This window comes from Herpailurus yagouaroundi, unplaced genomic scaffold (assembly GCF_014898765.1).
Source record: "Herpailurus yagouaroundi ecotype Mexico unplaced genomic scaffold, PumYag 184, whole genome shotgun sequence".
NCBI lineage: Eukaryota > Metazoa > Chordata > Mammalia > Carnivora > Felidae > Herpailurus > Herpailurus yagouaroundi.
The window spans coordinates 949,069-973,361 of record NW_024412415.1 but is presented as its reverse complement, the minus strand read 5'-3'; the positions used below and the strand labels follow the sequence as shown (position 1 = coordinate 973,361).

At 41.4% G+C, this 24,293-nt stretch overlaps 1 protein-coding gene across 1 annotated transcript in view; it reads left to right on the top strand.

The window, feature by feature from the left end:
* The window catches only part of RYR3 (ryanodine receptor 3), a 529,492-nt gene that overhangs the window by 184,276 nt on the left and 320,923 nt on the right, over positions 1 to 24,293 (top strand). Inside the window, exon 3 of the mRNA XM_040492205.1 lies at positions 16,096 to 16,203. Within this exon, the coding sequence (XP_040348139.1) occupies positions 16,096 to 16,203 (108 nt within the window). The remainder of the gene's footprint in view (positions 1 to 16,095; positions 16,204 to 24,293) is intronic.

Below are 24,293 nucleotides of genomic sequence, written 5' to 3'. Positions count from 1 at the left end.
TTTGCCCCAAGCCCTACTTGAGCACTTCAGTCTATATCCTAAGATATTTCTACTTCACAACAGAAGAGATTGTCATCTCTTTGTGGTGGATCAGGTTTACTCCTGCCTCAGAGTGCAGACCGGGGAATAATCTCTAGCCCACCTCTTTCATCCCCGGAGTGGTCACTGGAGACTGAAATTTGGATGCAATCTGGGTCCAAACCATTTGACTCCTTTTACCTAAACATGGGGAGAGTTTTCAGAAATTAATGAAAGCTCTGAAACTGAGTCAACAAGGAAGCCTTAGTGTTATCTATCATTCAAGAAAACTTCTAGTAAACAGCTAAAGATGAATTTTGGGTGACAAATAAGCCAAGAAAGATGAGAACTTTTTGATGTGCATTAGAAGGTTTTCGCAGCCTCCTCTGATCACTGTGTAAGTTGAAAACTAAGCGCTGTGGTTTTGCTCACTACCTGGCTTCCCAAGTGAGTTATGTCAAGAATGTTTTATCTTCAAAGATGATAACCCTGGCCAGCATCCAGGGGGTTTGGCACAGACCTCACCCAGAAGGGCAATGCTTCTCAAACTTGAATGAGCATAGTCTTCCATCCCCATCCTTGTCTTGGGTAGGGCCAGAAATTCTGCTCTTAATTTTCTTAACTTCTGTATGATTCTTAGGCAAGTGGTCCTCAGACTACACTTTCAGAAATAGTGCCAGTCGCAGTCATCAACGTTTAAGTGATGGTAAAGTAGCTAGCCAGCTTAGTGTGTAGATGTCATCACAAAATGAAGCAAATCCATGCCCTTGGTTTCATTGGCATCGCATTCAAACTTCCCTACAGCCTGCTATGGAAAGTTCCCAATTGCTATAGTAATGAATGAACTTACTTCTTTCCCAAAGTGTACAAGTTTAATAGGACGCCAAACATGACTTTCATCTCCATCTTACTCATTGAGAACATAAGAACAAATGCCCCTGGAGAGCAACTGGATAATTTGAAGCATTTATCTTTATAGGGTCTTGACAGGCCTTGCTTAGGTCACCGTGAGCCAAGACTTTGCTTTCTGAGGTGTGTCATTGCCCCGTCAGTTTCTATCAATGTGTTCATTGTCTCTAGTGGAGCCAAGTTAACTCAACCATTATGTAATGGAGGTAACTCCTGATTATCCAGTAGGGAAGGGGAAAGGAAAGGCCATAATCTTCCCTGGAACACCTATTCCCCATCCTCATCATTGATGATGAATCTTAGTAACCTGGGTTAGTTACTGGGCAGAGCTGAGAGGAAGGGAACTCAAGTGATGGCACAGTCACATGACCTTGAATGGTTGAGCAGAGGCAGTTGTGGACATGGTATTTCCTGGCCAGCTTTACTAGGTGCTGAGTGATGGGTTGGGCTCAGGCAGAAAGAGACCAAGTCTCTTAATGGTTTCTTTGTGTTGATCAGAGCTGGTTCATGCCCTGAGTGAAAGGGATTAGTGACTTAAGTGAGGGAACCTTTGGAGAGAATGAGATCCAATAGATCTTCACAGATCAGTAGCATTTTGTGATTGTCCAACTCATGCTTCCTGGTAGGAAGGACATTACTAAAGAAGACCTAACCCAAGGAGGTAATAGGCCTCTCTACTACCTCTCTAGTGAAGTAGTGCTTAGTTTTATTTTTTTTTTATCCCTGTGATTTATTCCATAACTGGAAGGCTGCATCTGCCATTTTGTCCATCTCTCAACACTGCCCCCCCCCACCCCTTTGGCAACTATCCATTCTCTGTATTTACAGTCTGTCTTGTTTGTTTTTAGATTTGACATATAAGTGAAATCATATGGTTTTTGTCTTTCTTTGTCTTATTTCACAATAAGACATAATACCATGATACCCTCTAGGTCCATCCATATTGTCGCAAATGCCATGATCTCATTCCTTTTTATGGCTGAGTAATAGTCGCGTGTGTGTGTGTGTGTGTGTGTGTGTGTGTGTGTGTGTGTGTGTGTCTGTGTCACATATTCTTTATCCATCATCTGTCATTGGACACTTAGGCTGCTTCTATATCTTGACTGTTGGAAATAATGCTACAATAACCATAGGGGTACACGTATCATTTTGGATTAGTTTTTGTTTGTTTGTTTGTTTGTTTGTTTTCTTTGGGTAAATACCCGGTAGTGGAATTGCTGGATCATATAGTAGTTCTGTTTTAAATTTTTTTGAGGAGCCCTCATACGATTTTCCACAGTAGCTGCACGAATTTACATTGCAACCAAGAGTGCACAAGGGTTCCTTGTTCTCCAAATCCTTGCCAACATTTACTTTTTATCTTTTTGATTCTAGCTATTCTGAGAGGTGTAAGGTGATCGCTCATTGTGGTTTTGGTTTGTATTTCCCTGATGATGAGTGTGGTTGAGCATCTTTTCATGTATCTTGCGATTTGTATGTCGTCTTTGGAAAATTTTCTATTCACGTTTTCTGCCCATTTTTTAATCAGCTTATATTTTTTAGTGTTGAGTTGTATACTCTTCTTATATATTTCGTGTATTAGCCCCTTATTTGGATATACTATTTGAAAATATCTTCTCCCAATCAGTAGGTGGCCTTTTAATTTTATTGTTTGTTTCCTTTGCTGTGCAAGAGCTTTTTATTTTGGTACAGTTCCAATAGTTTATTTTTTTGTTGTTTTTTTTTTAAAGCAGTGCTTATTATTAAGTGAATGTGTTTTTTGTTTATTTATTTTGATAGAGAGCAGGGGAGGGACAGAGAGAGAGAGAATTCCAAGCAGGCTCTGTGTCAGCACAGAGCCTGAAGGGAGGCTCGATCTCATGAACCATAAGATCATGACTTGAGCCTAGAATGAGAGCTGGACGCTCAACTGACTGAGCCACTCAGTGCCCTGTGAATGTTTTTAACTTACGCAGCCACTAACAGTGCTGACTCCCTGCTGTATGTACATGTTTTAAAATACCTGTGATGGGGCACCTGGGTGGCTCAGTCGGTTAAACATCTGACTTCAGCTCAGTTCATGATCTCATGGTTTGTGAGTTTGAGCCCCACATCCGGCTCTGTACTGACAGCTTGGAGCCTAGAGCCTGCTTTGGATTCTGTGTCTTTCACTTTCTCTGCCCCTGCCCTGCTCATGCTGTCTGTCTCAAAAATAAATAAACATTAAAAAGAGTTTTTAATAAAAAAATAAATAAAATATCTGAGTACTACCTGTTCCCTTGCAAGTGAGGGTATGTGGTACTAATCCTTGCATGTAGTGCTAATCTTTGTCAATGTGAGCATTTAGTAGTGGTACTTTAGCTCAGATGCTATGAGGCAGTTAGAATGGTTGGGGTCTTGGTCTCTATAAGGGGATAAAAGTACTTTTTCCATATTGGCAAAGAATATTTACGACTGTTACTTATCATCACAAACGCTTTTTATAACTGCAAATGTTACGAACATCTGTCCATATACCGCTGCCAAATTTTTTTTTTTAATTCAGAACTTAGTTTATAGTGATATGCTTATTTCTACCAAAGCAAAAACTTCATGTCGTGGGTAAAACTAAAAGCTGCATTTCCACATTGGAATTTGGATTCAATTTGAGAGTGGGAAGGCGGCATTAGGAAAAAAAAGGCAAGCCATTTGAAAGCCAAGCTGTTGTCCTTGCCCCTCATCCATGAGCTCTGTGCCCACTTGAGATCCTGAGTCTATGAGCCTCATGGAGCTGATGCACCTTAGGGAACAGCACTTCGAGCACCCAGTGTCTCTGTTCTCTCTGTCAGCCTTCAGGTCCAGCTTGGCATTTTCTCTACTCCCGTGGGTTCCTCATAATGCTTTTTTCAACTGTCCCCTTCCTCTTATGCAATGAAAAGGCCAAGAGACACAAATTCTGTTCTGCAGCTGTTGAATACCGCTGCTTTGGTAATAAAGAGCAGCCTCATCATGATTTCTAAACTCTTTAGCAACCATGTCATCGCGCAAAAGGGAGGAAGGAGCAAGTGAAATACAGAGGAATGCATGGTTGATACGGTGCTGGTCCATGTTCCTTCCACCAACACTAAAGTAAATCAAGCTTGAGACTAGGCTTTCCTACCAGCCCACCCCTTCGGCTTTTTACCTTATCCTTTAGTGTTTTTGCCCATCATATCTCATTCTAACTCCATCATCCTGTACCCTGTGCTCCTCTTCTAGCTGATGTGTGTGCCCCTAACTTCTTCATGGAACATGGGACGTGCACAGAGTTCATCTCCTTGCTGACAGGCTACCTGTCCTCTTTCCTGATCTCTACTATCTTTCTGATACACAAGCTCTTGAGAATAACAGTGTGTTTCTCTTGGTAGGCTCCCGTTGAAAACTAGAGATTTTAGAGTCTCTTTATTTATCCACAGAACTTGTTGTATTACCTGTCCCACTCATTAAGGAAGAGTTTTGTTTATGGCCGTCTTTTTTAAGGACCATATAAAGAGTTGTTTTTTTTTGGTTATCTCTGTCCATAAACAGTAGGTATGTTTTGCGGTTCCTCTCCACAGCTTGTTTTTTCCCCCCAGATGCAAGTATTCCAAGTCTCCAGCTTTTGGCACCTTTCCTAACATGCTGACCATGCCGGCCAGGGGGAAAAACTTGGCTCAATCAAGAACCAAACCAGCCATTCAGCCTGTCAGCTATGCTCTTTCCCAGCAGGCAGTTTTTGTAAGCCAGCTGCCCAGCGTTTTGTCTCTGGTTCTTTGGCTGCCCCTTCTTCCTTATTTTAAAGAACACCAGCTTCACAGCACTAATTTTTGCCAAGCCCTTGGTAACATTCTTCCTAACTGTGCCAGAAACAACTGATTCTTGGCAGAAGATAGGTGTCCTGGACACCTAGATGTTACTTTTGGTTGGGGCCATATCAGGCAAGATTATAAAAACAGCAGTCATGTGGATTTCAAATTACCGGGTTATGCATTTGAAAGAAAATTTGATATTTTGATGAACTAAATTCTTTATGGAAGCATTTAGAATGAGAATCAGCTACTTTCTAGGGACCCGAATTTACTTCTTTGGCCCTGTTGCTCTCAAGTGTCTCTCAAACTGGGGTCAGAGACCTCCTGCTTCAAAGTCACCTGGAATATTCTTTTAAAGTACCCATCTGGAGAAGGGTCCCAGGAATCTGAAATGTTAGCACTCTTAACCGGGAGATTCTTGGGCCCACCATATTTCTGCATAAATTCTTCCAGAACAGGCTTATTTGTGTTAGCTCTTAAGAGAAATCTCTGAGTATTATCAAAAGGATAGTTGATGTTGCAGCTGTTGCTTTCACTAAACATTCTCCCTAAGAGAGGCTAGACTGTGTTGTGTCTGCCGGTCAGTGTCAGTTAAACAGCCAATATCTGGATACTTCACAGATGGGGCATAGAAACAGTGGTTGTGGGTGTTTTTAGTTCTTCCACAGTTGGGATTAGCATTCTCAGCGAGATTTTTGTCAAAGGATATTTGTCCTGCAATTTAGATGTCCTGCTTCTAGGTGGCAGTGGCATCTCCTTGGCATAGAAGTCATTTCAATACGTGTTCTTTTTTTTTTTTAATGTTTATTTTTGAGAGAGAGAGAGACAGAGAGAGACAGAGTGTGAGTGAAGAAGGGGCGGAGAGAGAGGGAGACACAATCTGAAGCAGGCTCCAGGCTCTGAGCTGTCAGCACAGAGCCCGACATGGGGCTCGAACCCACGAACTGTGAGACCATGACCTGAGCCGAAGTCGAGCGCTTAACCGACCAAGCCACCCAGGCACCTCAACAAGTGGTCTTCTTAAGTAAATATTTAGATCGCCAGTAGAAGGTTTTTGTTTTTGTTTTTTTTTTAAGTATCAACACCTTTTTATAACTTGATAGACTTCTCCCTTTTCCTTGCACATTATCAACTTATTCCATGCCTTTTCATGCTCTTGTCTTGGAGTAAACCTTAGGCCAGCACAGCATCAGACGCTGCCATTGCTCACCCATGGCTGTGGGTGTTTCTGCTTAGTAAGTCTCCTTCTGTTGCAGCAGTGATTTTCCATGGCTTTCAGTTCTTCCAGGGCAACTCCCTCATCTCTGCAATGAAGATGCACCTAGGGGCACCTGGGTGGCTCAGTCGATTTAGTGTCCAACTCTTGATTTTGGCTCAGGTCATGATCTTAAACTTGGGGAGTTGGAGCCCCATGTGGAGCTCTGCTCTGATAGTGCAGAGCCTGCTTGGGATTTTTTTGTTTCCGTCTCTCTGCTCCTCCCGAACCTCTCTCAAAATAAATAAACATTAAAAAAAAGATGCATCTATAAACAGGTGGATTCTGAGAGTGTCACATTCTTATAGTTGACTCCTCAGGCATCAGTCAGAAGGGAGCTTCTTGACTTCTTTTCAAAGATAATGATCTCTTCCTCCTCTTCCTAAAAAGAATTTTTTCCAGTTGTATTATTCAATTTTTTCAGGGACACCTGGCTAGCTCAGTCACAAGAGGGTGTGATTCTTGATCTCGGGGTTGTGATTTCCAGCTCCATGGTGGGTGTAGAGATTACTTAAAACTTTTAAAACGATGTGTGTACCTTACCACTTACATGTAATGGCTTTTGTTGGCAAAAATATAAGCAAAAATTGGAACTTATCTGATTTAAATAGTTTGTGTCTATATTCAGAAAGACCTTCTATTCTTTTATCATAGCAAAGTATTAAAATAGAAGAAATTAAGTTTTGGGGTGCCTGGGTAGCTCAGTCAGTTAAGCTTCCAACTTTAGCTCAGGTCATGATCTCATGGTTTGTGAGTTCAAGCCCCACATCGGGCTCTGTGCTGACAGCTTAGAGCCTGGAGCCTGCTTCAGATTCTGTGTTTCCCTCTCTCTCTGCCCCTCCCCAACTCACAGTTTGTCTCTCTCCCTCTCTTTCTCAAAAATAAACATTAATTTTTTTTTGAGGAACCTCCACACTGTTTTCCAGAGTGGCTGCACCAATTTGCGTTCCCACCAACATAGACCTACCCTATGACCTAGCAATAGCACTGCTAGGAATTTACCCAAGGGATACAGGAGTACTGATGCATAGGGGCACTTGCATCCCAATGTTTATAACAGCACTCTCAACAATAGCCAAATTATGGAAAGAGCCTAAATGTCCATCAACTTATGAATGGATAAAAAAATTGTGGTTTATATACACAATGGAGAACTATGTGGCAATGAGAAAGAATGAAATATGGCCCTTTGTAGCAACATGGATGGAACTGGAGAGTGTTATGCTACATGAAATAAGCTATACAGAGAAAGACAGATACCATATGGTTTCACTCTTATGTGGATCCTGAGAAACTTAACAGAAACCCATGGGGGTGGGGGAGGGGAAGGGAAAAAAGAAGAGGTTAGAGTGGAAGAGAGCCAAAGCATAAGAGACTGTTAAAACTGAGAACAAACTGAGGGTTGATGGGGGGTGGGAGGGAGGGGGGGGAGGGTGATGGGTATTTGAGGAGGGCACCTTTTGGGATGAGCACTGGGTGTTGTGTGGAAACCAATTTGACAATAAACTTCATATATTGAAAAAAATAAAAAATAAATAAACATTAAAACAAAAGAAAAGAAAAAATTAAGTTTGTACACATTTTTAACCTTGTTTCATGAGAACAGTTCTTAACACAGAGAGGCAAAGTCTGTTCCCTCAAAATATCTACAATCTGCATATGTACATGTTTTTAAAATCTTCACATACATATCTTTGGTGGAAACCGGCCCCCTCATGGCCAGAATTGAATTGCCTTTTGGAAGACAGCACTTACATGGTCAATCAGTCTTAGATTGTGGAACTATGTATGCTCTTTCCTGCCAGAAATCTCAGTTTTACAAAGCTCTTGAGCCCTGATTGTCTCCCTAACTGCAGTCATAGCCTTTGTATTCCCAGTGGCCGTTCTAAAATAGAGAATTCTTTCTGAGAGAGTCAAGAATCTAATATGAAGCCCTTAACTTCTTATTAAAGTATAAGAGTTGAGAGGAGGCAGCATAGGAAAATTCTGCAAGCTTGGCATAGGGGTGGCATCTTCTCTTTACAGGGGAAGGGACAAAGGATCGGTGAGAAAGAGTTGAGTTTGAAATTTGTGATTGAAAAGCCATTTCCAGGGTGTGATTGTGAGGAAGTGTTTTAGTCTTTCTGAGTCTGTTTTCTTATCTGTAAATTGGCTATAATCTTTTCCCTAAGGGTTGAGGTGAGAGTTATTTATATATATATATATATATATATATATATATATATATATACACACACACATATATATATATATAAAGAATTCACAAAATCTGGTAAAATTATATAGATGAGTAAGTAGATATAGTTAAAATATATATATGGGTTCTATTTTTGTTTCTCCACTTACCCGTGTAAGTTTTACCTAATTCCTTTGTATTGCAGTTGAGTTGCCTCTAAAATAATTGTAAAAACCATCTTCCATTTTCATAGAAATCCAGATACTAGGCAACATCTTCAGATTTAAACATTCACTGTATAACTTCTTTCATTATAATCTATCAAAAACTTAGCAGAGGTGGCAAAGATAGGTTTAAAAAGCACTTACCTGCGTAAATACTTAAACCTGGTTGGGACAAGATGTGGTTGGTGGCTAGTTCTGTCTTTGAAGCATAAACACAATACAAATAATTATGTGTTATCAATAGTAGAGAGGAAGTCCACAAATGAGCTCATGTCTGCTGTAGGTGGATGAGATCATGTCTGTGTAGTGCTTACAACTCCTGAAATTCAAGCTACGCATGCCATCTCTGACTATCTTGATGCTATCCCATGGAGAATTGGTCTTATCCAATGCCACTCTGAACCCAACTGGAACATCTTCTAGAGGAGAGATTAATTTTCTATGCCAGGAGGCTAGGGATGCCTTCTCATTGATGGTCTTTGAGTTAGGACTATATCAAGCCATCATAGGGTGATGGTTATTAGTCTTTTTTTGAGGTGGTGTGGTGAAATGGAACAAACACGATAGAAACCAGGCCACCGGGGACTGGCTCTACCTCTGCCTATTTCTAGCAGACATAGTGCGCCTAAAGAAATAGACTTCCTTTGTATTCACACTTTTAAATCTACAGCCATGAGAATAGCCACGAGCCATATTTATTCTTGGACTAGGCTACCTCAAGCAGCATGAGTAGAGCATGAAGGTAATAATTGAGATACCATCCTCATTAATAAAATTCAGAAGTTTCAAGTCTTCTGAATAGAAATGTCCTATTGGTGAGAGCTGGCTTATCAAGGACCCTCTGCTTTGCCCCCAGCTTTGCATCTGTCTTGTGGTTCTCCTGTTTTATTGCCCCTATTACTGTCCCATTGACCATACTGAGGCACCTTGCTTTAATATTTTGGCTCACTTGTAGACCAAAATTCTTTGCTCAATGTATGTAATCAAGCCAAAACAGGCCAGAGCTTCAAAAAAATTGTTAAACACTAAGGAATAACAGAAGAAAAATTAAAATGGAAGGTCAAATTCCAACATTCTAGCTTAAAGTTTCAGATTCTTATGCAATTAATATACTCACTCTTTGGTCCCCATTTACATGGAATCCCAGAGGAAAGAATGAACTGCCTGGGTCCCTTACTTCCTACCTTCAGACCTATCGTTGGTTGGATGCTTCTGTACCATCTGCCCAAGAACTTCCCACTGGCTATGCTGATTTCTTCATAATGTGGATCAAAGAATGTGAGATGCACTTCGCTCAGCTACTTCAGCTCTGACTACTTAGTTTTGGTCTCTGTTTTTACAGTCACTACTTCTCCCCCAGATAACTGGAATTAGTAATGGCCTATCCATTGCAGTGCGGTGAGTCCGTATAAACTCATCAGCACATAAGTATAATACAGCCTCAAGCTCATGCATCTAACTTCTCAGTCCTGGGACTGGAGTGGGAGGTATATGTAGAAAAACTAGTAAACAGAAGTTATTCTTTCTCTTTTCTCTGTGCCCTCCCTGTACTGACTCATGATACTTGCAAGTGCTTGACCTTTTCCTTTAAGGAGGTGGGTGAAAAAAGCAAAGTAAAGGCAGAGGTTCTATGAAGCTCCTAACTTAAAAATGCTGCTTTCATTAATGGAATTGTAAACAGAAGGGAGGAGGGCGCCTGGGTGGCTCAGTCAGTTAAGCATCCGACTTCAGCTCAGGTCATGATCTCACAGTTCGAGCCCCTTGTTGGGCTTTGTGCTGACAGCTCAGAGCCTAGAGCCTGCTTCAAATTCTGTGTCTCCCTCTCTCTCTGTTCTTACCCCACTCGCACTCTGTCTCTCTCTCTCTCTCTCAAAAAAATAAAATAAAAAGATTTTTAAAAATTTAAAAAAACATAATGTTCTATAAACAGAAGAGAGGAATACACACAAGAAAATGGAAAAAATAACTCTCACATCTTGTGCATTGTTAAACAAAAATTTGTGTTTCTTTTTATGTGCCAGGAACTTCTTGTGCACAAAAACTTTCTTGAGGCCAACCTCCAGTCTGGGCTGGCCTGGCCTTTCCTAATCACAACATTGCTAAGAAGGCTGTGTGTGTTGCAGGAAGTATCACTCATACCCCTCAGTTTAGCATTGAATATTCTCTTTCGCATTGTTTTATAAAGTTTCGTGTACAGTAGATGTCTCTTCAAATAGGTTAAAAACTCCTTAAAGGACAGAAACTCTGCCTTGTGTCTGTTGTTCCCCACAGCAGCTAGTGCAGTACTGAATGTTGTTATGCTCTCCTAATACCGGCTGACGGCTTAAATGGACATGGGAAAGGAAAGTGAGGTTAATTGAGCTGACTGGTGGCTGGGTCTCAAGGAATTCTCCTATGAAGAATATATGTTATTTTCGCATATTCCCACTCTTTTTCCAGATGAGCCTTACTCTGCTGACATCTGTGGGCATACCCATACACAGCCACTCTCCCGTCATCATTCTGTTGGCCCAAAAGGGAGAGTCCAGTGGACAATTTGCCAAGTGTAACTACGGTCTCTGTGGTTCTTAGGATACTTGGTGTGGCTTATTCTTGCTGATTCCTACCCTTTTTACACTCTTTCTCATCCTAGAAACACCTGTCGTCTTTGCCTTTTTCATCTCCTATATCCAATTGATCATCAGGTCTTATCTCTCCTACCTTCTCAAGATTTTTCAAATTCATTCTCTTATTTCCATCTCCAGTGTGATTACTGTAACTTTGTGCTATTCTCACCTCATAACCAGTTTATGGCAACAACCTCGTAATTAGTTTCTCTGCCTTGGTCTAGCCTTCTTCAGACTAGACCCACAATGGTCTTTCAAAGCTGAAAGTTTGGTTAGATGACCTTCAGCATAACTTCCTTTAATGGTGTTCTGTTGCTCTGAAGATAAAGTCCAAACTCCTTGACAAGAGAACTCAGGATCCTCTTGGTCTAATGCTTACTTCTTCCTCAGCCTTACTTCTCACCTCCCTTTGTTTCCTTCCCTCTCCTTCCCCTCCTCCCCCTTCCCCCACTCCTTCCCATTTTTCCACCCCAGTCACGTTAAATTCTGTATGCTTCCTCACTTGTTTTCTTACTCACCCTGGGCCTATCGAAACCTACTTTGGAAATTGTCCATTGGCTTCCCTGATACCCCCCTTGACCACACAACCTTGAAGGGTGGGGAATTTGCCTTATCCTTAAACAAAATAAGAACTTAAACTACACTAGATCTATAAATGAACATTTAAGTGAGTTATTGATGTTTTGATTTCACTGCTCTGTGATGGATAATATCTGACGTTATTTAAGTTTATTTTGAGCAAGTGCAAGAAAGACAGAAGGGGCTGGGCCAAGAGAGGGGAAGAGAATCCCAGACAGGCTTCATGGTGTCAGTGCAGAGCCTGACAGAGGGCTTGAACCCACAAACTGTGAGATCATGACCTGAGCTGAGATCAAGAGTTGGACACTTCACTGACTGAGCCACCCAGGCACCCCTGACATTTATTATTTCTATGTAGCAGACCCTATTTTAAGTTCTTTAAACAAAAAGTGTCATTCTGAGAAGTGGTTACTATAATATCTCTATTTTACAGATAAGGAAACTGAGGCACAGAGAAACTAAGGTACCTCCTTATCCTCATTAAACCAATAAGCAGTTGAACAGTTACAGGACCTCAGGCATTCCTAGGCTAGAGTATTCACTATTAACTAATAGGACTTATATTTTAATTCAGAGCTATTGATAATACTTCTAGGGGGTATCATTAAGGCATGACTGTGTGAGAACTGGATAAACAGAGAAGTTGAACAAGAGCCAAGATAATGAAACAGTTGGCGAAAGGGTCCAGCCAGGCAGGTGAGTGCTCAGTACAGTTTGTATGAACCCACAGCCACCACGAGCCACATACTCTCAGGTAGTCTTCTAGGACACACTCAATTCAAGAAGACTTAAGTTGAGTACTTGCTCTTTTTGTACTGGAGATACCAAAAATAGAAAAAGACACAGATTTTTCAAGATTCCCACAATCTAGTGAAATAGACTGTACTGCGTGAAGAATCCTGTAACTGGAACAGAGTGTGGTTAACAGTGTAGTAGAGGGGTGACAGCCCTCCTTGTAACTGACTCCCTTCTTCATATCCCCCAGAGCTTGGCTAGAACAAGCTAGCACCTTGCTGAGTGCATGTTGTGAGGTGCTAGGTAGAAAAATGCTATGTGAATTTAACAATGAGCTTATCAGATTGCCACCATCTTGGTTTTAGTGAGCCCCAGAAAAAACATGTTGAGTGAAGTGAGGAAGATGTTACATAGATTTATGGAAAATGGGAAGTCCGTAGGCCTTCCCTTCTTTGACTTTCCATAGCAGAGCTAAATTAATACCTAGTTCCTGGCTTTCTCCGCGCCCTGGAATCTCAAGGTTTTCTGTAGGACATTTGAGAATGGAGTGCGTCTCCAGGCAAAGGACAGGGCTGGGAAGAGAGATGAAGAGCTATTTCAGAACAGATGTCAACAGAGCCCTTCTCTCCGTGCTGAGAATCTGTAAACACATGCCGCATGCCTGCCAGGCAGAGTGACTGAGGCACAGGCTCCAGAGCACAGAGACAATGAGCTGACCTCCTAGGGGACTCGCTCGCTGCAAACAAATTAGCTTTGATGGACGAGTGGCCTTTGCTCATTCTTAAAGAACGTGGAGGTGGGACCTGAGGCCTGTGTGGAGTTTAATTAAGGATGGCAGCTGAGGTAGCAGGTCAGATGGTTCTGTGCTCTGGACTCCGTTTATGTTACAAGTTACTACTTGGATTTTGTTTTCCTCCAGATACTCCTGTTGCCCTGTCTTCTCCCTTGCCACTGCCCACGTGTTGCTCTGTGTGCTGTTAGACCAGTGTGAACTTAACCCCAAGTGTAGGCTCCAGGAAGGGGCCACACTTGAGTGGTAGAGACACTGAACTGTAAGGAAACTGTGTAAGCCAGTGCAGGTACAGTGCTCTCATTTGAGGTGCTTTCTCCCTGTGCCCTTTCTCTCGCATTTCAGTGTGCCCATCTGTACCAGCAGTTAAGTCATGACCACCTTAGGGCTTTTAGTATCTGGAAGGAAAAGAAAATCATAATTGGGGCATGTCTAGTCTCCGTATTATTGGTGGTCCTCCATCAGAGTAGATGATGGCAGTGCTGGGGGAGTGCTCCTGTGGACCAGACTCAGGAGAGAAAGAAGGGGGACTTCGAATCCCCTGGCCTCCTGTCAGGGCGGGATCTCTAGCTCTGAGGACTGTGAAAGTTTTTGTCAAAGGAGAGTGGGCTAGATATGGTGGTTGTAAAAGTGAGCGTGAATGTTGAATTAGCCAAAAAGTGCCCTTTAAAGTACCAACCGTAACTGCAGACCTTCCTAAATAGAAAATCTCCAGACCACATACTTTAGTGAAGAGGAAGAAACACTCAAACTCTGGTCCTTTTGCTTCCTATTCTGGTGACCTGAGATCCGGGTAGACAAAGTGGTGGGGAAAAAAAAAAAAAAAATCTGTAAAATTCTCTGCGATGGCACCATATTTGGGGAAACTGAGCTGAGCGATCTATGTTTATGGCGTAAAGCCTTTAGGGAAATGCTTTATCATATTGTATTCTGCTTAAAATGATGCTCTCTGTGCTCCAGAAACCCTTTGTGGACATGACGCTCTGCCCTGCATTAACAGTTGCTTGCTTGCTCAAGTCCCATACTGATGAGTTAATTACCTGCAGCCAGAACAGACTTTGAAAACAAAGCAAGGAATATATATATCAAAAAAAAAAAAAAAAAAAAAAAAAAAAAGCTGTAGTGTCCTGGTAGTTTCTCCTATCATAACTTTCATAAAAAGAATTGGGCAATTTTGTGTAATACCATAATTCTAGGAAGACTAGGTTTTTAAGATTTCAGAATATGGGGACCCTGAGGAGAAACGTACTTAGTGGAAAAGTCCTCAAAATGGGATAGGGTTACACATTCTTGGCCTGGGGGTCTGGAAACTTTAATGAACGGAGATAATAGGCCCAAGTAGAACATCATTTTATTTGAGGACATTGAGTTTGGGAAGAGGGCTGAAGAGTATACAAAAATGCCTCCAATTAAAGGAAACTTAGAGATTACCATTTCATTATTTTAAAAAAGAAAATGTTGAAGTCAGAGAGGTTATCTGTGCTTTAGTAGCAGGCTGGCTTGATCTTTTAAATTGGAGCTCCATGGAAACAGCTCTACCTGTCTGAGTGTTAGACATAAGCTGTTGGTGACTTCTGGCCCTCATTCCTCATTCCTGTTCTCCTCTCCTAGTGTCAGTGTTCTCCAGTATCCCGTAGGAAACAAAGGCTTGGCATGCAAAGTGATTATAAGCTATTTTCCTAAGGAAGATGGTATATCATGAAACTGGATTGTAAACTCCTACAGAGCATTGATTTTGGGTGTCTTTGTATCCTTCTCAATACCCTGTGCTGTGTTTTATATAAACGTAATACTTAAATATTTGCTGATTGAAAACATTCCAGTGGTGAAAAATGTCTTTAATATTTCCATCAGTGGCAAGAATCGTGTAGGGTTAAGTGTATAGACTTTGGGGACAGACTGCCTGGATTTGAATCCAACTTTGCCAAATAGAAGCCGTGACCTTAGGCATGTGACCTAACTTCTCTGTTCCTTAGTTTCCTTGGCTGTAAACTGGAATGTGAATAATTCCTATCATACAGGGTGGTTGTAAGGATTAAATGGGCGAATATATTCAAAGCACCTAAAACAGGGCCTGGCACAGAGAAAACAGTCAGTGAGCATTAGCTATTACTAGTCAGTATGCAGCAAAGGCTGTCTTTAACTATTGTTGAGAAATGTTCCAGAACAAGTACAAATATTAATATCACTGGAGCACATAAGAAATTAGAATGATTGTTGTAGGGGCCATCAGTTCTTTTAGTTCTGGACATTGCTTATTCAGAATTATATTTATATAGCTCTTAATCCCCTCTAATGCCCCTTTTTATAGTGCAGCATCCAGGTTTTCTTTTTTCTTTTTCTTTTATTTATGTTGAGAGAGAGAGAGCAGGGGAGGGGTGGAGAGAGAGAGAACCCCATGCAGGGTCTGCACTGCCAGCACAGAGCCTGATGCAGGGCTAAAACCCACAAACTGTGGGACCATGACCCAAGATGAAACCAAGAGTCAGACACTCAACCAGCTGAGGCACCCAGGCACCCCAGTATCCAGGTTTTCTTAACAAGTAAATAGATTACCTATCGTGTCACTACTGTCTAGAGCCACACTGTGGTGTGTCCACTGTCCTCTTACAAATTATTGTGAATGATATCTCAGTGGCCCTCTTCCTTTGGTCCTACTCAGGCATCAGTGTAGATCAGTATATCTTTACTTTGCCTTCTTCAGCAAGGCTGTATGTGTGTTCTTCTGTGTGTACTACCAGCCTCACTGAAGTTGCTCCTGGCATCTTGGTCACTGTTTCCTTGAGACTTAGACATTTTCTTCTCCTCATCCTTTAGAATTCAGCTTGAAACCCATCTTAACTTGAATAAGAGAAGGCTACCTTTTATATTCCTATTCATCCATCCACCCACCCACCCACGCACCCACCCACCCACCTGTCACTTTGATTCATAGGCTTTTTGCCCTTGAGATGTTATTGTGTGATTGGTCCCCTACTGATATGAGTAGGTATCCTCATTCTGGTTTTATTCCCACAGTATGTTCCTCCAGATCTCTGCGTCTGCAATTTTGTGCTGGAACAGTCCCTCTCTGTGAGAGCTCTGCAGGAAATGCTTGCCAATACAGGTGAAAATGGCGGCGAAGGGGTGAGTACCTGATTTACATCCTAAATGGGGATTGGGACACACCGTAGCCCAGAAGTACATACTTCATTTCATTCCTCCAGTTTTGAACTGGAAAACCTTAGGACCTTGAGCTGATCCACATAAATCTTGCTGTGTTTGATTTCTTTTATTGACCACCCCTAATCCTGCTTCCTTTGGATTAACCAACGTCCACCAGAAAATGGAAGATATCACCATTTACGCTGCATATGCAGGCCATGGGACATTGAACCTACTCCTCTTTCCTAACCCATGATCCACCAGAAAATGTGAGAAGGGCGTTGAGATGGAGGGTGCTTGTTGGGCAGTTCTTTTTTCTTGGGAAAGTCTCATCAGAGGTTTATGACTGCCCCAATGAAGTATCCTGTAGAATTCAGTCTTTGCCTTCCGGGACTCCACAGTTTCATTCATGATGAGAAAATATAGAGCTGTCTTGACTTTCTATTGTTATAAGAATGGTCCCTGACTATAAAACTGAGGGACTGTACTCCATAGCTCCCGTGTCAGAAGGTCTTTGACCACAGACTTCAGAATAATTTTGATTCTTTCCCAAATGACCCACATCCATTTGTATCTATTTATCATCGGGTATTTTAATTCTGTGGCCTGAATATCTCAAATACAAATATCTCTTTCCATCCCCCTCAGATATTGCACTAGATGACTATCCTGTCTTCCAGATTACACCAACAGCTTACTGCTTTGATTTCTTTTATACTTAACCACACATGCACCCCCGTGCTGCCATTTTATTTCATTGAGCTATCCTAATGTTCTTTCCAAAATGCAGATCTAATCATTTTACTTCCCTGTTTTAAAACTCTTTGTCTTCCCATTATCTTGAGAAAAAGTCTAAATTCCTTAACTAGACAAAAAGGCTTTCTAGATTTGTTCACCCTGCTCACCTTTCCTGCCCTGTCCCTCACCACTTCCCCCCAGGCACTCAGTGTTCCAGCCATATTGAATTCCTTTCACTTGCTCTAACATAGCAGCACTCTTTTGCCTCTGATCCTGTGTGTCTGCTACCCCCTCCTGTTAGAAAAGCTTCCTCCTCCTGTTTCTCTGCCCCTGTAAAATCTCTACTTTGCCTTCAAGGAACCAGTTTGAATATTAGATCTATTGAGAAGCCTTTATTGACCCCAGAAGTCTGGGATGGGTGCTCTTGCTTGAGCAACAGGGAGTAAGTAGTTCTTATTCTGTACTGTAACTGCAAGTCCAATTTTCTGCATCCTGTACTGGGGAGTAAACTGCATGTAGATAGGAACAATTTGTAGTACCTAGCACAGTTTATTCTCACTTGACTCAAATGAACTCATACATAATAAGGAATGTGTCATTTATGGTAAAAGAGATGATGATCATAGACTCAACGGAATCAGTATTTACATGTGGGTCATCTTCCAGCATTTAGTGTGATCTTACACAAGTCTTATCATCTCTTGGAGCCATAGTGTTGTCACCTATAAAATTAGAATGTTTAATTTGTTTCTTAGGGTCCTTAACACCATTGTTTGTGATTCTTCACTCTTGTGGTTTAAAATAAGATGCTTTTGTCAGCCACCCGAGAATAGCTTTGTTTTGTACTGTAGAGCATTAACACAGGTGAGTTTTTGTTCTTTGGATGTTCACTGAAGTCTGTGTTCACTTCCCCCTCTCATTGACCTTAGTACCCATGCTTTCCTCCATAGACATATGCCCTTCAGCTCAGTGGAACAAATCAATTTTTAATTCCTCATTCTTTTTCCAAAACTAACAACTCATCATTTATAGACCTCTTTGGTGAGGAGGAGCTGGCTGATTTGGAATAGTACCACTTTGAGTTTCAACCAGGAGCAGCTAGACTCTGCCTACTTACGGCCCAAGGATAGAAACTGGGAGGATAGATGCTATGTTAACTGGAGAATTCTATCTCTTGGGCATTCTTTTATCCTGATTTGGTCAAAACGTGTATTTGAAAGGACTCTTTGATTTAGCATGACAAAGTACATTCAGAAGTTCTGGTTGTAATCCTTCCTCTTTATTGCCGTGCAGTTACAGTCTTAACTTGGTCTTTCTTAAAGAAGCATACATAGCAATTCATATTCCGAAGAGAATGTGAAGACTCTTGGTAACGGTGACTACTTAGTTTTGGAGCATACAAATAAGACCTACCTTAAAGACCAGCCATGTTGTAGGAGAAGTTTACTCAATATAATTGTATATTTCAGAGGCCATCTTTAATTGACCATATTCAAAAACCAGTACATTAAATCTTACTGGGTGATTCATTCTCTTCGAAAACTTGAGTCCAAAATAAATGATACACAGTATTTATTACTAAAGATTCATTGATCCCCATGTTGGGTCAGACTCTGAAATTTCCTGTGTGTCATGTCACCTTTTTGTGCTATTTTACCAAACAGAATATAATAGTTTTTTCTCATCTTGACACATTTATTATTATCCTCACCATCATCCTTGACTAGCAATTTTAGAGCTGGAAAGAAGGGACTTGAAAGGGGAGCTGGAGTACAGATAGATGGGAGATGGTACTCTTGAAATTATTAAGACGTTATTATTTGTTGGTGGTTTTTTTTTTTTTTAATTTTTTTTTCAACGTTTATTTATTTTTGGGACAGAGAGAGACAGAGCATGAACGGGGGAGGGGCAGAGAGAGAGGGAGACACAGAATCGGAAACAGGCTCCAGGCTCCGAGCCATCAGCCCAGAGCCTGACGCGGGGCTCGAACTCACGGACTGCGAGATCGTGACCTGGCTGAAGTCGGACGCTTAACCGACTGCGCCACCCAGGCGCCCCTGTTGGTGGTTCTTTTAATTAGTCACCTGGATAACAGCTTCAGCTCAGCTACTGTAACCCTCTTGGAATGTTGTCACAATTCCATCTGGGCTCTTGATCTTTACCATGAGAAAGAGTATTTTTATATAACCTCTTGAGTCTGATTGTTTTGCTTTCCTGAAGTGATTTCTGTGCACATTTACTATTAGTACTTAATTTGATTTTAGATGATGATATTCAGCAGGGGAAAAAAAAAAGAGAAAGAGGAGAGGGAAAAAAACAAAAAGGAAGTGAGTTAACATGACAGACCATAATGATTCTCTGGGAAGCCTGGGGATGCTTGAGTGGGATGACACTTCCTTTGTATGCCAGTCCATTCTGTTTGGAAATAGGCATTTACTGCTTTTAAATAGATATTACTTTCACTAATGATCATGACTGCCACCAAATGGGATGCTTTGAAGAGTGTAATTTTTCCTTCTAGCCATAAATTGGTCCTTGTGTGGTGTGTCTGTTCACTGGTGTGCAGCAACTGAACATGTTTAAAAATGACTTTGGTTGTTTGTTTATTCACATGATGAGCGTACAGAAGTCTTTTTGCAAGGATTTATAATTCTGCAGCCACTCCCCTTGCTAATAAAGAAAACAAAGGTGTCCAGCTTTGTTTAACAATAGAGTTTGTTATTGAAGTGTCTGTAGCTATAGCAAGTAGCATGTGGGACCCAGCTTTATGTTGAAAAGGAGAATAAATGATGAGGATTTGGAGGCAGAGAATGTTTGGTGCCCCCAGAGTCCACCCTAGCTAAATTCATCTATGGGTCAATTTGACTGTGATTAAATCCTATCTGATTTTATTCGGGAGAAAATTACCAAGAGACGCATGTTGGCCCTGTGGCCAATTAAATGACTGGAGTTTGAGATAGAATCCCTGCATACAAATATTAAAATGCTTTAACATTTTTGATTGATTGATTGGACCTACAGTATATGAAATACCCAGCCACTTTCAGCAGGACATGGCACTAAAAGAGATGTTACCATCTCCCTCTGAGCCCTCAATCCCACAATCCCTCAGAGATTTGCAGTGAGAACAAGTCAGTCTTTAGAATCAGGTAGATGTGTTTTCAGTCCAGGTGAGCTCCAGGGCAAATTACCTTACTTTCTGAATCTTCAGAATGCAACCTACCTCATAGTGTTGGGTGAAAAGTAAATGAGAGAAATCTCTACAAGGGCTGAAAATGTATATTGGTTTCTCTTCATCTCTGTTCCACTCCCTCCTTTCATATTTGGATGCCTCACAGGAAGGAGAGGGCTGTGCTACATAACCGGGTGCATAGAAGTTCCAATTGGGTTTTGACACGAATGGGCATAATGCTTCTAAAAATGAAAGGCCTTGATTAATATAATTACCAGCTGCCCTCCTTCTGATAAGGGCTCTCGTTTTCTCTAAAACTTAATCATTGTTAGACTTCTACTTAAAAAAAAAAAAAAAAGACATGTAAAATGCATTAATGTTACAATTGCCATATTAATGTTACACTTTATATAAGACCGAACACATAATATCATGAGCACATAAGATCATGCTTGACTTTAGTTGCTAAAATGTCTAGGAGGCTAACATACAATCAGCTTTTAAAAAAACTTTTTTATTTTTTTTTTTAATTTTTTTTTAACATTTATTTATTTTTGAGACAGAGAGAGACAGAGCATGAACAGGGGAGGGTCAGAGAGAGAGGGAGACACAGAATCTGAAACAGGCTCCAGGCTCTGAGCGGTCAGCACAGAGCCCGACGCGTGGCTCGAACTCATGGACCGCGAGATCATGACCTGAGCCGAAGTCGGCCGCTTAACCGACTGAGCCACCCAGGCGCTCCCAAAAATTTTTTAATGTTTATTTATTTTTGAGTGAGAGACAGAATGTGAGCAGGCAAGGGGCAGAGAGAGGAGACACAGAATCTGAAGCAGGCTCCAGGTTCTGAGCTGTCAGCACAGATCCCCATGTGGGGCTCAAACTCAAAAACCGCGAGATCATGACCTGAGCTGAAGTCAGCTGCTTAAGAGACTGAGCCACCCAGGCACCCTTACACAATCATTCTTTCAACCTTGATTGGGAAATGTGACCTGGAAAAATATTGCTTCTGCAAGAGCTTTTCTCACAGCGTCACTGAGAGGTAGTCCTTTAATTTCCCATATTACTTATGTTATGGTCCCACTAACTCTGAAAGGAGCCTCAGGCTTCTTTCATTTGCCCCTGCCTTTAGAGTGGGACTACTCCCCTCAATACAGCTGCTAGAGAAATGCACGTGTGGTGTGTGACACAGTTGTTGGGTCCGAGGAGGATGAGCCTCGGCTGTCTCAGAATCTAGGGATTGTCTCCTGGTACCATATGCCCTTATAACCAGCAGTGAGATTTAATCTTACATTATGCTATCTTCATGTAAAGGTTATTAAAGTACATGTCATGAGATACTTACCTTGTGGTCAAGTTCAGAACATGCATCCATTTTCTAAAGTCACAGAAAAGTGACAACATCATTTTCTAAGAATCTGCGAAAGATACCCGGGGATTGTTAGGTGATGAGCAAATAAATCAAAGATGCTTATGAGAGGACTTAGGAGCCCCTTGAGTAAAGTTTCAACTCGAGCTGTGCCCAGATTTAGAAATCTTGAACTCATCCAGAATGAAGAAGGCTAATAGGATCCTTACCCCTTTATTCCTGAGGCCATGAGTTCACACCATTTCTGTGTTATAGAAGGGAAGGGATACCCCGTCATCGAGATTTAGCCTCTCAGTCTGAGATTGTTGCCTTCCTTTCATACTTGTCAGAAAAGAGCCAGAATGAGCATGTATTTTGGTATATGTATGGAGAGGGAACAAGACGGAGGAACGATGTATCCAGTTCTAAATAAACCTCATCCCCATTGACCTTTCTTTAAAGACTACATTTTTTAAAAGAGAGAAATCATTTCACGAATCAAATCTAACAGGAGGCATTAATTGCACCTTTGCAATAGTGCGTAAGCTTTCCTTTGGACAAAAACTACAGTCACTTCTGCGTGTACTATCTGGTAAGTCGTAGGATCTGCTCTCATATGCCATAAAGTGAGGGGAGCGAGGATACACCAAAACAGCCCCATTAGGTATTCAAGTATGACCTTCCTTTGCACGATTTGGTAAAAGCCACTACTTCAGGGTCCCCAGGGACCTCCTCGGTGCCCACCCTCGGGACTCTGGCCCCACCCCAGTGCCAGTGCCTGTCTGTCTGTTTCGTCTTGGGAATGTTACCCCTGTCTACTGCCTCATTAGTGAGAACAGGATGCCACGGTATTACATTTTTACTTGGCTTGCCCCTGCTTTTTCTTTGGAAGTGAAGAAAAAATAACATTCTGATTTTGGATGCTTCCCTTTCTATTTTCCCTTACAGCTGGTTGTCCATACCTTCTACAAAAATAATATTTTTTGTATTTAAAAACATAACTACCTCTGCTGGGCAGAATAACGCTTACATGCAAAAGCCCGGGGGAGGTTATATGTCAAAACTACTCTTTCAACTCTTAAGCACTGAGAACAAACTGAGGGTTGATGGGGGGTGGGAGGGAGGGGAGGGTGGGTGATGGTTATCGAGGAGGGCACCTTTTGGGATGAGCACTGGGTGTTGTATGGAAACCAATTTGACAATAAACTTCATATATTGAAAAAAAAAAAAAACTACTCTTTCAAATCTGTCCAGCATTAGAGTTCATTCAGATTTGCTCCCTAGAGGCAGCCTGTTTAGGGGAGGAACCTGGGAGGCAGGAAGTTCAGGCATCATCCTGGCTCTGCTAACCAACCGGAAGTCTGACTATGGTAAATCTCCTACCTCCTCTGGGCTTTGGTTTCACCAGCTCTTACTACTTGACACCACATGGATGCAAGAGACCTGTCCCCTGCCTACGGAGGTTGCCCTGCACCAAGGAAAAGCGTTGCCACTCACTTCATCTGGAGTGTCCTAGTGACTATATATAGCCCATCACTGATGAGCTGTGGAAATATTAGCCTGTTTGTGTTAGCCACTGCTTTTGAGACCCGGCTCCCATAATTTTAGGTAGATTTGAATCCATGTGCTCCTTCTCTTTCTACCTTCATGTGAACAAAGGATGTTCGAAACTCCGCCTAAGACAGCACCCCTAAAGCATAAAGTGATGACTCTATAATTTTAATCTTTTTTTTTTTTTGCATCTCCTATAAATTTTCTTTTAGACGGATATGGGATGTAGTCTGTAGTTTTGACACAATGCCTTTCTTCAAGGAACCAGATGCTATTTTCAGAAATTAAATAATAATGAGAGGCCTTCAAACTAAGGTTTTGAATATGTTTTTTCACAGACCAAATTGTCATGAAACGTGTATCACCATTCTTGCTCCTTTTCTCCTCTTCTTACAATTCTCTCACGTGTTATGCTATGATTTTATGCTAATATAATGGATTTTAATGCTTCTCTGATAAGCTGATGGTTATGAAAATGTATGCAGACAACTCATAATTCATTTTTGAACTGGCCTTTTGATAACATGGTATCCAGTTAAAATATGCCATCTACAAGACCTTAGTTGATGGCAGGAAAGTACCTCTTTGGTTTTAAAAGAAAGTCCAAATGCTTGTTTGCAGTATTTCAAAGAAAAAGAAGTTTGAAATTTGTCTGTTGTGGGTACTGACCCATTTGTTTGGGTGCATTTTTTTCTTTTTTTCTTTTAACATTCATTTGTGAGAGATGGAGACGGAGCATGAGCAGGGGAGGGGCACAGAGAGAGACGGAAACACAGACTCTGAAAGCAGGCTCCAAGCTCTGAGCTGTCGGCACAGAGCCCAACACAGGGCTTGAACCCACAGACCATGAGATCATCACCTGAGCTGAAGTCGTATGCTTAACTGACTGAGCCACCCAGGTGCCCCTGGATTTTCTTATATAAATGTAATTATGAAAAAGTGCTGCCCACAAAGTTTGGCTGTAGCATGCTGCTTGCTAGTTTCTTGAAGACATCAGCACTGTACCAGGGGGAAGAAGTGAACACAAACTTCTACATCTGATGCCACTGCTTAACTTCTAGCTCAAATAACCACATACTCACTAGGCGGGAAATCCACTCCCTTTACTCTCACTGGTTTTTTATTTTTTTTCTTTTTCCTACAGTAAACATCTGTAGACTCCTCAAATTGCTTGAAAGCTTTTGCAAGAATTTCATACACTAAAATATCCATTTACTGTTTTGTTTTTGATTTTGCTAGCTCAGTGACCTATCGGAATGGGTATGT